The sequence below is a fragment of the Centropristis striata genome, chromosome 23 (assembly GCF_030273125.1).
Source record: "Centropristis striata isolate RG_2023a ecotype Rhode Island chromosome 23, C.striata_1.0, whole genome shotgun sequence".
Taxonomy (NCBI): domain Eukaryota; kingdom Metazoa; phylum Chordata; class Actinopteri; order Perciformes; family Serranidae; genus Centropristis; species Centropristis striata.
The window spans coordinates 15,144,824-15,160,559 of record NC_081539.1 but is presented as its reverse complement, the minus strand read 5'-3'; the positions used below and the strand labels follow the sequence as shown (position 1 = coordinate 15,160,559).

The 15,736-nt window shown below is 40.9% G+C and overlaps 1 protein-coding gene across 5 annotated transcripts in view; it reads right to left on the bottom strand.

Moving 5' to 3' along the window:
* The window catches only part of si:ch211-285f17.1 (sickle tail protein homolog), a 122,562-nt gene that overhangs the window by 6,038 nt on the left and 100,788 nt on the right, over window positions 1–15,736 (bottom strand). For 3 of the 5 annotated variants that reach the window (XM_059326714.1, XM_059326715.1, XM_059326716.1), the window contains exons 6-16: window positions 12,223–13,130; window positions 10,571–10,675; window positions 10,005–10,054; window positions 7,017–7,156; window positions 6,721–6,896; window positions 3,797–3,927; window positions 2,751–2,898; window positions 1,606–2,086; window positions 1,140–1,338; window positions 721–1,010; window positions 282–437 (exon numbers count right to left, since the gene is read on the bottom strand). In XM_059326714.1, coding sequence (XP_059182697.1) covers window positions 282–437; window positions 721–1,010; window positions 1,140–1,338; window positions 1,606–2,086; window positions 2,751–2,898; window positions 3,797–3,927; window positions 6,721–6,896; window positions 7,017–7,156; window positions 10,005–10,054; window positions 10,571–10,675; window positions 12,223–13,130 — 2,784 coding nt within the window. The remainder of the gene's footprint in view (window positions 1–281; window positions 438–720; window positions 1,011–1,139; window positions 1,339–1,605; window positions 2,087–2,750; window positions 2,899–3,796; window positions 3,928–6,720; window positions 6,897–7,016; window positions 7,157–10,004; window positions 10,055–10,570; window positions 10,676–12,222; window positions 13,131–15,736) is intronic. The other 2 variants (XM_059326717.1, XM_059326718.1) reach the window with 2 other exon arrangements.

Below are 15,736 nucleotides of genomic sequence, written 5' to 3'. Positions count from 1 at the left end.
GGAATTTGAGGACGGAAGAGGTTTGAGCATCTTGACCTTTGTCACGGCTGTAGAACCCGAACGTGACAAAGTTAGAATAGATCAAAGATCAAAGAGCTGTGAGTGCTACTCCTTTGCTGCTTCTGAGAAATACAATCACCATGGGAAGAAACAATAGACCCACTCCCGCAAAGCAGAAATCAACAGATGTTACAGCTTGATTGTTTTTGTGCACCTGTTTGAGGGATTGTATGTGTGTGTGTGTGTGTGTGTGTGTGTGTGTGTGTGTACATGCATCTAACCTGGAGCTCTGCCATGATCTTGTCCCCTTCATCCTCCTCCTCCCCAGTAACAGAGGCAGTGATGGGGGGAGGGGTCGCTGGCTTCGGCTTGGTCGCTGGTGGAACCTTGTTGGGCTTCGGCTGAGGACTGGGAGGTGGAGTATCTTCTTCTCCCTCCTGGAAATTATTTAGTCATTACTTTCCTTACCAGCCAGACTAGTTGTTTTCCCTATTCCTCAAGTCTTTGTGCTAAACTAAGCTAATCACCTCTCTATACTTGCATGAATATGAGAGTGGTATTGATCTACAAGTCTTTGCTACACAAATACTTTACTTGGGCAGGCCACCCAGGTATACTAATGATCACCAAATCCTCTCCTTGGGAGATCTAGGAGACCCAAATCTCCTTCTGCGGGCACATGCCATGAAATTTCACAGGACAACCCCCTCCCAGACTGACCTGTGCCGAGACGGACTCCTTCCTGCTGGTGTAGACCACTTCGCCAGAGCGTGTGGTGGTCATGCCTGAGCTTGAGCTGGAGTAGGTCTTCCTGGGAGGAGGTGGTGGTGGGGACTTGCTGGACTTTTCAGACCCCTGCCTGGTAAAACCTTCAGGGGGGGCTGGCTTGGTGGCAGTCTTGGAAGGTTTCTCCAGTGCAGGCTTGGCTGGTTTCTCCAGCACAGGCTTTGGGAGTTTCTCAGGCCCCTTCTTGACTTGTTTGTCAGAGGGAGACTCAGACTGGGGCTCTTCTGTCATACAAGAGAACAGAGAGGAAATTAGGATATATAGAAGAACACTATAAAATGTGTTTATTTAGCAAAAAAGGTTGCATGTAGGTGACCTTTGTGTCTTTAAGTTATATGTGTCTTGCTTTGTACCTGTTGGTGACTCCACAGGACTCTGGATGTCTGCTTGTTCTGCTGTGGCAGCAGCAGGCAGTGCTGGGTTCTCTTCCACCTCTAGACTGGGAATGCCCTTCATCATGTTGGCCTGGGCCTCCTGGAGGATCTTCTCAAACTCTTTTCCATCATAATGACCCATGTTCTGCCTCCTCTCTTCCCACTCTTTCTCTGCTGCCTACAGATTGGAAAGAAGGAAAAAAAGAGAGAAAAGGTTCCTCACAAGTCTGAATCTGAAGAAGCTAACTGAGGGTCTATTATTCCTGTGACAACAACAAAAAATAATTAACTACAGTGCCTTAAAGGGCAAAAATAATGCCATTCAGAGTAACCAAGCTGACATTTTCAGAATGCTAATGAGCGCAATGAAAAATCACCACAGCTTTACTATGCTGGATAAAAATAAATAATGCCCAAATAATAATCATAAAATGGCGAAACATACCTCTATGGACATAGCCCTGCTTTTGTTCTTATCCTGACTGTTCTGGAGCTCCTCTATGACAAGACCCGGGGTGGCAGTGCCGTTGCCATTATTCACTGGGTTCCCTTGTGTCTTCTTAAGACGGGCAGGACTCGGTGGATCTGAGGCTGACCCCTTGGGAGATTCTCGGCCTTGATTCTTGCTCGGGTTTGGGCTGGGGATGTGAGTGGGGCTGGGGGTGAGCGGTGGACTGGGCTGAGCTGTCAAGGCTGCAGACTGCTGGGACTGCTGCATGTGGACCGGGGAGCTCTGGACATGATGGATGACCACCGGAGAGGAAGGCATCACCTCTGATTTGATGGTGGAGCTCTGGGGCTCCAGCGGGGCTGATGGGGAGCCAGGCTGGGCTGATGCTACAGGAGCTTCTGCTGCTGAAGGGCTGTTGTCCACTGGGACATTAGCAGAGGGGTCAGGTCCTTTCTGAGGGCCCTCAGAAGCACATCTGCACAGAGGAGGGACACAGGATTTAATAAAAACCATGTAGAAAACACTGTTCAAAAACTTACATTCTTACTACACTGAGTCACTCACTTATGAAGTACATCAATATTGATATAAATCTATTTTATAACCAAAATTAGTAGTTATAGTCTTATTACCTTCTCATCTAGATTAAAAAATAGATCAAACCCTATAATAAAGCTGACAGTCTTTTTGATTCATTCTGACATGAGGGGTAAAAAACCCACCAAAAGCTATGATGCAATGTGGTATGGTTTGGCGACAAGAAAGTCATGGAGGGAGAGTGAGGGAAAAGTCAAGTGTGAACTTGGTATCTGTGACATATTAAAATGGAAATGAGGCACCGCAGTGTCCACCAAATTAATTCACTTATCGGTTCAGTGAAGGCGATGGAAGTAAATCAAGCTGGACGCCACACTCCTCTGTCCACACTGAATGACCTCTTTGATGGGATGAAGGCGGATTTTCAAGTACAATCAAATTGAATAATCTCGCACATCATAGACCCCTGTGAGAGGCTCCGCTGAGTGCTTTTTGTTTTCATCTTCAATTCCCTCTCTCACCCTCGGCCCCTATACTCCAGCGCCTCTTCTCCTGATCTCTACTTTATCTCTGCTGACATTTTTCCTTCATCTTTCCTCTACCTTCTCAGACTGCTCAGTGTGTCAGTCAGGCTCTTGACCCGTTTCAGCATGCTGTCCAGCTTATGAGGTTCCTCCTTCAAAAACTTGACAGCTTCCACTTCCACCCTGAGCACAGAGCGCATTCTCGTTTGTAGGGCTGGGAACTCTCCTAGGGAAACACACAGAGAAACGTGCACACACTTTGTATAAGGCTTCTGTGGTGGAAAGTTTTTTTGACCGATCTCAAGTCCAGAAGTTTAATACCAGAAGTTTCATCGCTGCTCACATTGCTGTTTCTGATGTGAAAAAGATGTTTTATGGTTTTATAAGCAAGAGTTTGGTCTGTAAGTCTGTAAAGGTAAGAAATCCATCATATCAGCAATAAGTTACATGATTGGCTGATTTGGCACTGGTTAATAATAATAATAATAATAATAATATTAGTATTATTATTACTATTTTTTTATCATTATTATTAATAATATCCCATGTAAAACTTTGGCAGAATGTTATAATAGTTGTATCAGATACCAAAATGTATAACCATAATTAAATATATATATATAATTATAATTAAGATAAAAATAAATAAAAACTAGCAAAAAATAGTAATTAAAGTCCATTCTCAGTCTCATGTAATCCATAATAATGGAACTCAATTTAATGCTTTGAAAATTAGTTGAACTACTTTACATACAGTTGCGATCTCTGATATATATTGTTATTGGAAAATAGCCCAAAAATCATATTGCTTAGCCCAGTGATTTTCAAAGTGCTGTCTCTGGCACCATACAAAGTTTTCAGATTAATTCATTTAAATTAATGTAAAATGTTTTCTTTTTGTTTTACAAAAGGTTTTATAGTTCAACCAATAACATTTTAATTTACATATGTTTTTAAAATATAAAATGGTTCAGTATAATGTCATTCTTCTGAGGACTTCTTGGCTGTAAAACAATTGAGAACTACTTGTCTAGTCCTGTTGTCTGATATCCTATAATTAACAAGAGGCCAGCTGCCAACATACAATATTGTACCCAGTAGAGGGAATATCATTGTTGTCTTACCTTTGAGACCAGCAAGAGATTCTCCCACCTTCCTCAGAGTCACCGCTCCCTCCTCCACATCCTTCAGGGTCACTACTCTGTGTGTCGCTGCCGAATCTTTCTGCAGAGAGCCAACATACTGCTCCAGCTCACTGCAGAGGCGGACAAACAGCAAAAGGGAAAGGACAGAACATGCAGAGTTGACTTAGAGGATCCAGTTCTCCTACAACAATCGTAACTATTTTTTAAACGCATACAGTTTATTCAACAAGAGAAATAAAAAATGAATGGAAACTCATGATTAAACATTTTGATGAATAAATGCAATTACACTTAAGGGACTATTTCTGTTTCTGTTATAGCAACATTTATTTACTCATGAATTTTGATTAAGAGACTTTCCACACTACTATTAATATTTATTAACTCTTTACGGACACCAGGGGGCAGACAACAGTCATTTATCTTAGAGATCATACAGTGATAATGACTGGGCAAAGGTAAGGGCAGACTTTGGGACATAATCCACAAAAAGGAAGAAATGAGATCATATGTTAAATATTTAGAAGGATTAACACTGACAAAAAAACTTCCCATTAGGCACCTCACTCTCCTGTCTACGTTGGATTGCTTAGTCTAGATAGTCATCCCCAAACCACAAATGTTTACACACTGAAAAAGGGCTTATTTGAATGAGAGTACTTCCTTACTTAGAAAACACAGCATGCTGCTTCACAGTCCCCCCAGTGCTCGAGAAAAAATGGCTATTCCACGGGGAAATGTGCTGAATGATAACATTGTGTGCAGTGTTGGATTGCATGAGAGAGACTAAAATGGTGTTTCATTGGTCAGGTACCCCTGAGAAACACTCTTTTATAGAACGCTCCTAGAGAGAGAGGGACAGGTAATAAGGAGACAGTGTGTTAAATGTCCTGCTTTGCCAAGGCCTGTTGATAATAGTAGGCATGATGGGAAATTCCAGCTGAGGACCAGCTTTTTTGTGAGGCCTCACCAAAGACAAAAACAGATACAGTTTGTCTCCATAATGTACATCTGAGTGTGTTAGAGGATAGGAGGAAGCCTACATAGATACTCTTATGAATTACTTAGGACAGTATATGCTCCATGAATCATCATGCACTATTCATATACAGTAAATTACTGTGGTCAAACGAATTGTATGTGAACCAGAGCATGTGACCTGACCTACTACTTGAGGAGATGCCAGTGGTGGAAGAAGCACTCAGTTCTTACTTAAGTAAAAGTAGAAATACTATAGTCTAATAATACTTTGTTACAAGTAAAGGTCCTCAATTCAACGTTCAACATTTCAAAGTAAAAGCACAGAACTCTTATCAGCAAAATTTACTTTAATGCATGAATGAATAAATGAATGAATGAATTATTTAATTTATTTAATCAAGAAATGGCTCCTTTCACAGTGTTATATTATTCCAGAATGCTATATTATTCTTTTTTTAACACTAACGAATACATGTTGGAGCAATTTAATGTAGGTACTTTCTAAACTATTGGATAGATTAGAAGTACAGGCCTCTATCATGTTATATGATTATATATATTTCTTTACTGTATGTACAAACTAGTAGAAAATTGGTGGAGGAAGTATTAAAGTCTTTTAGTTTGGTAAAAGTAATAACATGATTTTAAGAATACTCCAGTACAAGTAAAAGTTGTGTATTCAAAATCTTACTTAAAGTATGCAAGTATAATCAAGAAAATTTAGTTAAAGTACAAAAGTAAAAGTACTCTTTGCAGCCAAATGTGCTTATTTTAATGTAACTGGCTTTAATAGAGCTAATTATAATAATTTTTTTTTACTGTTGGGTGGTTAAAGTTATTGTATAACAATGCATTGTATTCTATATACTCACAGTTTCTTTAAACCTTCATCTGCAAAGTAACTACAGTCATAAAAAATAATTCTGAAATACAGAAGTAGAGTAGAAGACATCAAATAGAAAAAAATAGGTAAAGTAGATACACTTTAAAATTGTACCACTATACATTACTTAGTTACTTTCGACCACTAATGCTCCTATTTTTGATCTACGGAATTCTATCACCATCAACCTCTTTAAAATGCTGTGTCCTTGCTTTTTCAAGTATTAGTATCCATGAATGGATGTCCATGCAAAGCCAGCAAACTATTCCATGTAGTCGCACTTTCATTATTTAAAGTACTGAGCCTTTTTGTTGCCACAGAGATATAAAATGTTACAAAATGTGCCCTTATAAGTCATGATAGATTTAGTTCTCCTCTGGAGAGGGCAGTGGTTTTCACACCACATTCTCCCACTGGTCTTAAAGCCAAGCAACCCTAATTACCAAGCCTTATTTAAAGAGCCAGCAGCCGTGTTTTGCTGACTCACAACTGGCTCAACACCAAGGGTAACAGAGAGCTTAATCCACTGACTTCCGTCTGTTCATTTCTCAGTCTCTATGAGCTGCTATCACTGTGTGTAATGGAGCATATGTTCACCGCTGGCTAGCAAGACAACACTGTTTGACCTTGCCTGTAAACATCCAAATAAAAAAAGATTTTCAATTACTGCTCCCTGTTGGTAAGATGAAGCAAGTGAATTTAAATAAGAGCAGGATAGTTGGGTCCATTGTTCTCGTGTGCTGTCTCGGAGAGGCAGGCACTGCTTGCCTGTATAAACCTGTGAGCTGTAATTTGGAGGGCGTTGGCTTGTCAAAGAGTTTAGCAGTGAATAGCACAGGTAAGCTGATAAAATGAAGCCTTTTGGGGATTTCCTATAAATGGGAGCACCTAGACTGGAGCCGCGTGGGTGTGTACTAAATCCTTTTTAATATTTACAACAATAAACATTCAGTAATGAATGCAAACAACCATATCTTTCCATTTTAGACTATATTAAACACAGCTCCTGATATGTAAATTAATTTTTGAGCAGCCTTACCCGAGTTGTGTGAGGACACGCTCCTCCAGACCCAAATACTTGTGTCTGTCCTCCTCCACTAAAGCTCTCTGCCTCTGCACAGGGTCCTCCAGACCTCGCATGGCCTCTGCAAGTTTAACACTGATTTCCTGCTCTGCCCGCTTCAGCTGGACTCGTAATGCCTCCTGGTTCTGGAGCTGAGGGAATGCACACAGCGGGAATGAGATATTAGAGGACCTGAACTAGCAGGCTGACATACAAAGCCGTAGTGGATACCAACACACTCAAAATTAATTAAAAGAAGAAAGAGGTCTCGCCTGCTGCTGTCTCATCTGATGGAGTTGCATCCTGAGGTCAGAAACATTCTTCCTGAACTGCAGGAGGTTGACTTTGAGAGGAACCGGGCCCTTGTTTGATGGGGCTGGGCTGCTCTTGGGAGCCAAGACAGGGGAACCACCTGTATTAGTTGGAAAAAACGTTATAGCTTTTAACTTGAAAATTCTTCACCCTTAAAACCACGTGTTACCTTGAATTTGTGAAGAAAACTCTCATACAACTCAGATAGTATAATCTAAGTCCAAGCATATGCTCAGTAAATTGGTATTTTCACCAAAATCTTACCATTTAAACCAATTACACTTCTACTGTTTAAGGCTTGTGCAGGCATGCTACTCGTCTGGACTGGCACAGACTCGCTGAATAAATAATAAGATTTGAACACATTATGTGTGTTTGGGAAATAGTGATCATGCAACTGAATAAATGAGACTTGGATTAAACTCCAGCATAAATTTTGATATAGTACCGCTGTTTTAAGCCAGGCCTCTAATTACTTCAGTTTATAAAGAATTTACAACATTTTAGGTTTTTGTAAACTGTGATCACCGTAGAGGCATGCGAGAAGTTTTCTTCACAAAGTGAGGACTTGATACACAAATTAACATTTAAATAACGCAGTAAAAGTGACAGCAAAAACTATTGAACGGGCATAGAAAAGTAGAAAATGTAGTTCTTGCCCTAGAAGGAGTCGAAAAAGTTGTTCTTTTCCGAACCCTCAGTCTGTCATTCACCCGAAATTACTGGTTAGATCGTACATGTCTGCAAACACATTTCCCTGGCAACATACTGGTCTGACTTAATGTTTAGTAATGATTGCCCGAACTCTCTGTGGCTGCCTTTTACCCTGCACAATAACACACATGAACTGGCCCTCATATTGGCTGGACCTCTGAAACGTCTGTCAGCTGATTTTGGCATTTCAGTCACTGCTAGAGATGGAGAATTGGTTGAAGCCATGGAAACCAAGGGAGGTAATATTTGTGGTTTGGGTGAACATCCCTAAATGGCCAACATCAATAATTGAATTATATCCTTTTAAATACTCCAGCATGAGTTTGACTCTAATTCCGTTTTTCTTTTTTCTTCATTGCACATCTAAACAGTGGATGGTCATCCGAGGGAGTCCATTAAATGTCCGTTAATAAATGGATTCAATCTTTGTTTACTCGCAGTAGGCTGAACTGAAGCCTTCAACATTAAAAGGTTGGTTTAAATGCACAAATTGTAATATTCTGCTGATGGGGGTCTCTCAATCAAAACAATAACAAAAGACGGCGTTTAGTGATGCTGTGAAGTAGCGTGGGATCATGGGAGTTGTTGTTATTGTTGCTTCTTATGGTTAGAATAACTTAATTATTTATTGTTTGGGATGTTTTACTGGGAACCGGATTATCCACACATCTCCAACACAAATAGTCCAGGCTATTAGAACCATGCTGTTCGGTAGACAAAAGCAGCCCAGAGGATCTGTGAGTCCCATTGATCAGGTTAAAATATAAAGTTAATATGACCAAGATCTAAAAAGTGTCTCATAAAGCTTCAAACTTCATAAAAAGTAATTTTATGACAGCTTCTGTCAGACAAGCACAATATTGATTCATGCTCAAAGGGGATACGATGCCATTGACAGGCAACCAATTGAAACGGACTGTTACCTAAATTTAAATTACATATTTCTCAGGGTTTAAAAATGCTTTGCAAACATTCAAGATACTTCAAATAAAACAGTCAATATATATAAAATATAATAATTTATATATATATATATATATATATATATATATATATATAAATTATTATTATTATTATTATTTTTTTGGGAGTTGTGTAAAAGTTAAATATGATATTTTTCAATGAAAAATTTTCACTGCTGTGGGTACCACAAATTAAATTTGAATCACCAGTGTACTGACTTTGACACAAAAATGTCAAAGAGGAATATCTCAAAGCTTGGGCAAATAAAACCAAAACTATGTGCTTGGGTACCGCTGGAGGTTAGTGATTAAATATTTGTTTTGTAATTTAGGAGAACCAGTCCTTTAACCTCAGAAGCATGAGGTGCATTAAAGAGAGTAGTGTCCCTGCGTGTGAGTTACACAATAGGTCAGACAATGTTCAGAGTGCACTCTAAACTCCCTTGACACAGAAACTCACGCTCTGACGGGGCAGTAAAAGAACAATCTTTTGTCTTCATAATCCCAAAACTCTATTCACAACATATTCTTTACTTACTACCTGACAGCTGCCAAGACCTGAAGTACAGGTTACAATGTACACTGCTGCTCCTTGGGGACACAATGTCCATCAAAATAAGTGCAGGATGTGTGCTAACAATGAAGACGCTTTTGAAGAATGGCAAAAAAATATATCATATATATATAATATATGCCACTGATTTCTCATGTTTGATGTGGAGGCAGCTTGGTGTGATGAAAGCCCGCACTGTTACTCTTCTGATGTGGAGATTCGCTCAAGCACAACATGACAAGTAAATCCCTTGGAAAGCTACATATAAAACATGTCACGAGACATGAGATTAGCTCTCAAGACACGTGAATAGTGTCGTGTTTTCGCTCTGCAACTGGTGAAGTTGCAGATCTTTTTATCAACCCAAGATCCATCCACGGACCGCTACAGAGTCCAGATTGAATCGCTGGATCATCTTGGCAGGCTTGAGAAGTAATAGCGTCTTGTTTTAAGTAGTGCTTTGAGGAGCTTGTGTTAGCTCTGCTGGCTCTCGTCTCTTATCTCCTATTAAACTGGATGTACGGGGAAAGGATTGTAAGGAAATATGAACCGATGACAAGCAAAGAAGCCTGACTTTGTTTTCTCTCCCTCCAGCGCTGCTCATTGCAGACTGTTGACTGACACTGATGTGTGGGCTTGTCTGCACAAGACATTATGGCGCTAAAACTCTTTAGAGGAAAAAAAGTAATGAAATAGAGCAGAATAACAATGATACTAACCTGAGCTATGTGCACTGTGGGCTGGAGATGCTGTCTTTGGTGGCCTCTCACTGCAGCCAGAGAAAAAATCATGAGAGCAAGATTTTGGTTGCAAAAAACAGTATTTGGGGCACTTTAGATTCATAGATTTGTATTAGTAGGAACAAACACATTACAACAAAGTATGGAAAAGACTGACAAACCAGAGAGGTTAAAATGATGTTAATGATGTTAACAAGCTTCATAGCATAAACACATAGAAATTCAGTGCAGTCAGACCTTTAAGACTAACTGTCACGCAGACATTAACAAAAAGGTCTCCACAGAGAAGACTGGAATGCAAAGAGTTGAAATGCAGCCAGATAAACCATACATAGTGGCCATTTATCTAGAGAGCAAATGACTTCAATATCAGATTCACAGACAAACCTATTTCCTCTTCACCAGATGCTATTTAACCTGAGTGTTGATATGGCCATTATAGAGAGGATACTTTATCTCTCCCGCTCTGGCTGGATAGCCAGGCTTTTCATTTGAAACTCCATTTCCCCTGATGCTTCACTCTTTCCTATACTGTGATTGCTTACCTTAGTAGCTCCTTGGTGCCACTAATGTTTGGCTCCTTTAAAAGTGCATGCTGAACAAGACCAGTCAAGCTGGCAATCTGTTGCTCCATTGCCTTCATTCGCACTCTGCAGAAACATCAGAAAATTCTACTTTCAACACTGAGGCCTATTGGATATTAAAGCTGTCACTAGAGCAAATATTAGCTCAGAATGAAAATGGGACAGCTGTAACAGAATAATCAATATAATTTTAATTACCTGACCATGAATCGTTTTGTTATTTCATTGGATTACACAGTGGAGAATATTTTGTGATTGATTTTCAATTATGTCATGAGTAAATATTGACTCTGGTCAAATAAATAGTTTCTGAATTACAACACTGTAACACCACTTGACTCAGTCTTTCCACAAAAAGAAAAAGCTTGTGTCCAAATTGAAGATAGACGACTTAAGAAAAGAAAAGAACCCTGAGATGGATACCGAGGGTGTCCAAGCCATATTGTTTTAAAAAAATAAATAAAACAAGGTTGTGTAACAAGTGGTGGCCGCTCAGTAGAGAATGAAAGGACAATTCGAAAATTACACTGCCTTAAGAAAGCCAAACACCACAGGGGTGAATAGGGGAGCTAACGCTAAGATTGCTCAGTAAGCCTAGGGGTTGGAAAAGAGAACGACTTTTGTTTTCAGATGCCATCATTTATCTTGAGGAAGGATATGGGGCCAGCTGAGGACAGGGGGTGTTTTTAGCTTTTCTATGGACAATAGACAGACGCAAAGTCTATGTGAACACAACAATGCCTGACCTCGGCGTCATACAGCATATTTCACATGAATAAATTCTATGACAGCCAGAGAGCACTAAGTGTTGGGACAATGTTTATTTTGAAAGTTAAGTACAGTACTTTCCTATTCAAATTCCAACACTCTTCCCAGGGCATTTCTAATGGGGGTTCTGGGCTGCCCAGGTGGTCCAGTCTGATCTGCTTGACTGATTGGGCCATTTAAAATACTTATTCAACCTGGTCAATATTAGCTTTGGTTTTCTTACGTACGCACATAGCCCCTGTAACCTCACTTTTAGTGAAACCACGTTTGTCTGGCTCAGTGGCAAGCATCCCCCATTCTCTGTTTATGTGCTCTCAGTCAGAGTAGACAAACCTAACCCAGGTACCAAAATGTCTGCTGGATTATCCAAACTGAATGGACTTTGCAGAGGATTTGTTGTTGGAACAATAGTCACAGAATATCAGAAAAATATACAGTGGCTTAGTAAGGGCCGCAGATACTATACTGTTTCAGCGGTGGTAGCTGCGTCTGGGTCTACACACTGTAATAATCAACACTGTCAGCTCCAAAGTTTGAATAGAGACTGTGAAAACAATGGTCAGCTAAGCAGAGCTGGTTATATACACAAACCAAACTGATGCATAATTGTGTGCATTATTCTACTGTGCAGATCTTGACGCTCAAGACAGTGACAGGGTGGGTTACATTCTTGCCTTCAGTCATGGATGATGAAACAGTCAGAGCCAGGGATTGAAAATCAGCAGCTCATGGTTAGGGTGAAACTGGGATGCAGAGTTAGTCCATGCTCCCATGCAATGTCTTACTCCTAATTTCAACAATCCCACAAGCCCACTGTGTCTAACATGCGGTCCCCTGGTGCTTACCGTGTCTGATGCTCACTGGCTGCTGGGATGGGCCCCTGGAGGTGACCCTGGAGGTCTGAAACTACAGGTGATCCCATGTTGTTCCGGGGCTTTGTCCCTGCCACTTCCTCCTTCCTAAAGGACTGGCGCACAGGTGAACCTCTCTCCATGGGAACACCGTGAGGTGGCACACCATGAGGAAGCCCGCCATGAGGAAGACTGCCATGAGGAGGACCGCCATGAGGAAGACCGCCATGAGGAGGACCGCCATGAGGAGGACCGCCATGAGGAGGACCGCCATGAGGAGGACCGCCATGGATGTCAATCATCCGTACCTCAGCCATCCGGTGAGGGGATGGGGGAGGAGTCTTGGAGCCCAAAGTAGGCAGCTGGCTGTTTCTGGACTTCTGCCTGTACAGAGATGGGTGATCCATAGAGTCTGTGGGGCTGGGCCCGCTGTAAGAGCTTGTGGAGCGGATGGAGGCGCGGTGAAATCCCCCCATGGCATGATCTGGAACATCAATCCCAGGGTTGGGGTGTGGTCCATGGGCTGCAGCCATGCCCATTCTTCCTTCTTGGAGCAAGTATGGGTCTGCATACAACCCCTCATTTCCCCTGGATAGACTGTGACTTTTACCACCCATGTCCTCATCCGGTTTAACATCCCGTCTCTCCAGGATAGCACTGGGACAGGGTGAGATGGAGCGGGCCGGAGGGTTGGCATTAGACAGACGGTCCCTTGGGATAGTGGCATTACCAGGTATAGAGCCCTGCCGCGGGCCAAATGGGATTCTGGAGGGGGATGGTGGCATGGAGTGGGGAGAGGGGGGAATTGCTGCCTGCATGGGGTGGTGTGGTGGCGGACCCATGGGGGGCTGTCTCAGGGGGTGCGGCCCATCACGACCGGCATGCACCATCTCGCTGTGCATCTGTAGAAGCAGAAAAACATGATATGTTATTATACACTAACAAACTTAAAAACTGCTTACTTCAAATGCATAAAAAGTAGCAAAAATGAAATCCCTCAGGCTAGTCAATAAACAAGGCTGCATACTTCTACCTGCCTGCTGCCTGCTTCAGCTACTGTTTATTTTGTATATATCCTGTATTTCTGGACTGAAGTGCCCTTGAAACAAAAACATCCATCTAACTCAGTTTACACTGTTGCTTTTCAAAGAAAACAGACTGTCAGCAATTTTTCCAGAAGCAGAAAATAGTTACTCGCAAGGCTACTATCCCCAGGTAGACTACACTGTGCAGCATTTCACTCAAAATCCTGGACGTTATACCCACAGGCTTCAATAAAACAATAAGACATGCACACAAGATTATTTATTTGGATAAAAAAGATGTGGTTTTAAAGTGAAATGGTATACTTTTTTCAATTTTAAACAACTCTATAACTGCTCTCTTGGAGATAAGTCTTTCTAAAATAAGGCTACATGTGCACCTCCAGGGCAGGAGGAGGGTTGGTTAATTTTCAACAAGATCTGTCTCGCCATGTCTATTTAAACAGCCATCTAAACTCTCCCGCTGTTCTTTATCCTGACCACCCATAAAGGACCTGTAAAGGTTACCATAGCCTACAATAAACCCAGCCTCATTTAACTATTGTAGCTTTCTGGGTGAAGGGAAATATATGAGTGCTCAGGCTGGTGAAAGTCTTGCAGTTACACATTAGAAGTAAAAGGAAATCTGGTGAATGTGGTTAGCCACCTGCTGTGACAAGTTGTCTTATCACATTTCATGAGGGTTAGCTTTGTCAAATCTTTCCACCACTTCCTCCACTTACATACTGACAGTTTAGTTAAAGCAAGACTGTCACTATTAAAAAAAGAAGCAACACATTCTTTCTTTTACAAGTGAAAAGTTGAACACATAAACAGCAAAAAAAAAAAAAACAACAACCTTCAATTTAACACCACACCTGGAGATTTAGGTATTACAGCAGCCAGTAGTGGCTAACATTACCTAAGGTTAGCTTGGCTAACTTTAACCTTAGATAGATAGCATATTGTTGTGTAACTGACATGCTAACTTGCTAACTTTATGGCTGTTCTCTAGTTGAGTTTTTGTAGTAATACTGTGCTATTACTGTCACTTGTGACCACAGCGGCCGTTTAAAAGTTACATTGTCTTGCAGTTACCAATAAATCATGTGCACAGCCTTAAGTTTGTAGCTACCGTTAGCATTGTTAACATGAGTTTAAGACATATACTGTCTTGCTACCTGACAATAAAGTCAGTTTGCTAACTTATGGCTCTTGCCTAGTTGTGTTATTGTTATGCGGCTATGATTTATAATTATTCTACTCTTGTCACTTGTGGCTATTGTGGCTGTTGTTATGTAAAAGTTACAGTCTCACTATAACCAACGTATCACGGTCATAGTCATGGTTAAAACTTGTGAATTCATAAAGGCAAAACTTACCAGAATCACTACAATATACTAACTTTATTTATTCGAAGCTTGAGTTCATTTTCCATAGAAGTAAAAAATTCCCTGTGCAAGCTTGAACCACAATAAAGTGAGTAAACAGTCACAGAACCCGTGGATGGGATATACAGTGTATGATAACACTGAGCTGAGGAGCGTCTCATGCAGGGCCAAATCCAATCCATCTTTCTTCCTGTCTCACCCTCTATTGCTGTCAAACAAACAAGCAATTGTTCCTTCAAGGTATGACTCATGGCTTAAAACTACACTAGAAAACAAGTCGAAACCTAATGAAAAGTTTTTTTCAAAAACTTCAGGTACAGTTTTTGACACTGTGCTCTTTCAGTGCTGCCTTTATTTATTTTTTCCCCCAGTACTGATACAGATTAATACAGTGAAGGGAACAATACAGTGGGTGTGACATGTGTGTGTGTGGGTGAAATAGGTGTGTGTGTGTGTGTGTGTGCACAAACTGGAAAACAACAACTGCTCAAAGTGAACAGTAACAAAGGGTGCAGGCTTGGCTGTGATAACAAAGGACAAAGAATAAGAAAGAAACTTTCTGGCAGTGAAAGCACACACAACACATAAGCATGGCAGCAACAAGTCTGACCAAGCAACAGGACATTTAATAGGAAGCCTAAGAAGCAAAGAGCTGCTGCAGACCGTCTTCAAACCTTAATGACTTTCACTATCCAAGGTACCTATACGCATAAAAAGAAAAGTTGCCCTATTGTGGAAGAATTCCTCTTGAGCCCTAAAAAACATCTGACTGTGTTGGCAATTTTAGCACAGCCTCACAAGAACAATTTGGGCCAAAAGGCATCACTTGTCAATCCCAAACAGATGTTATACCTTTGTAAGTATAACCATTCTCAGAGGATCCTAAAAATAAACTGGCTTCATAAAGACAGTCTGTATTTGTCTGCAAAACATGCGTACATTTCTGCTTTGAGACAAAACAGAGGAGTAAAGGCTTGAAAAATAAACACACGAGACCATGTGAGGCAAATGAGAGGCTGTGCTCAGAAACATTTGGTTTGAGTTTGACTCATGGGCTCTCTTTCTCTGTGTTTCCACCGTGCTCTTAAGCTTGCA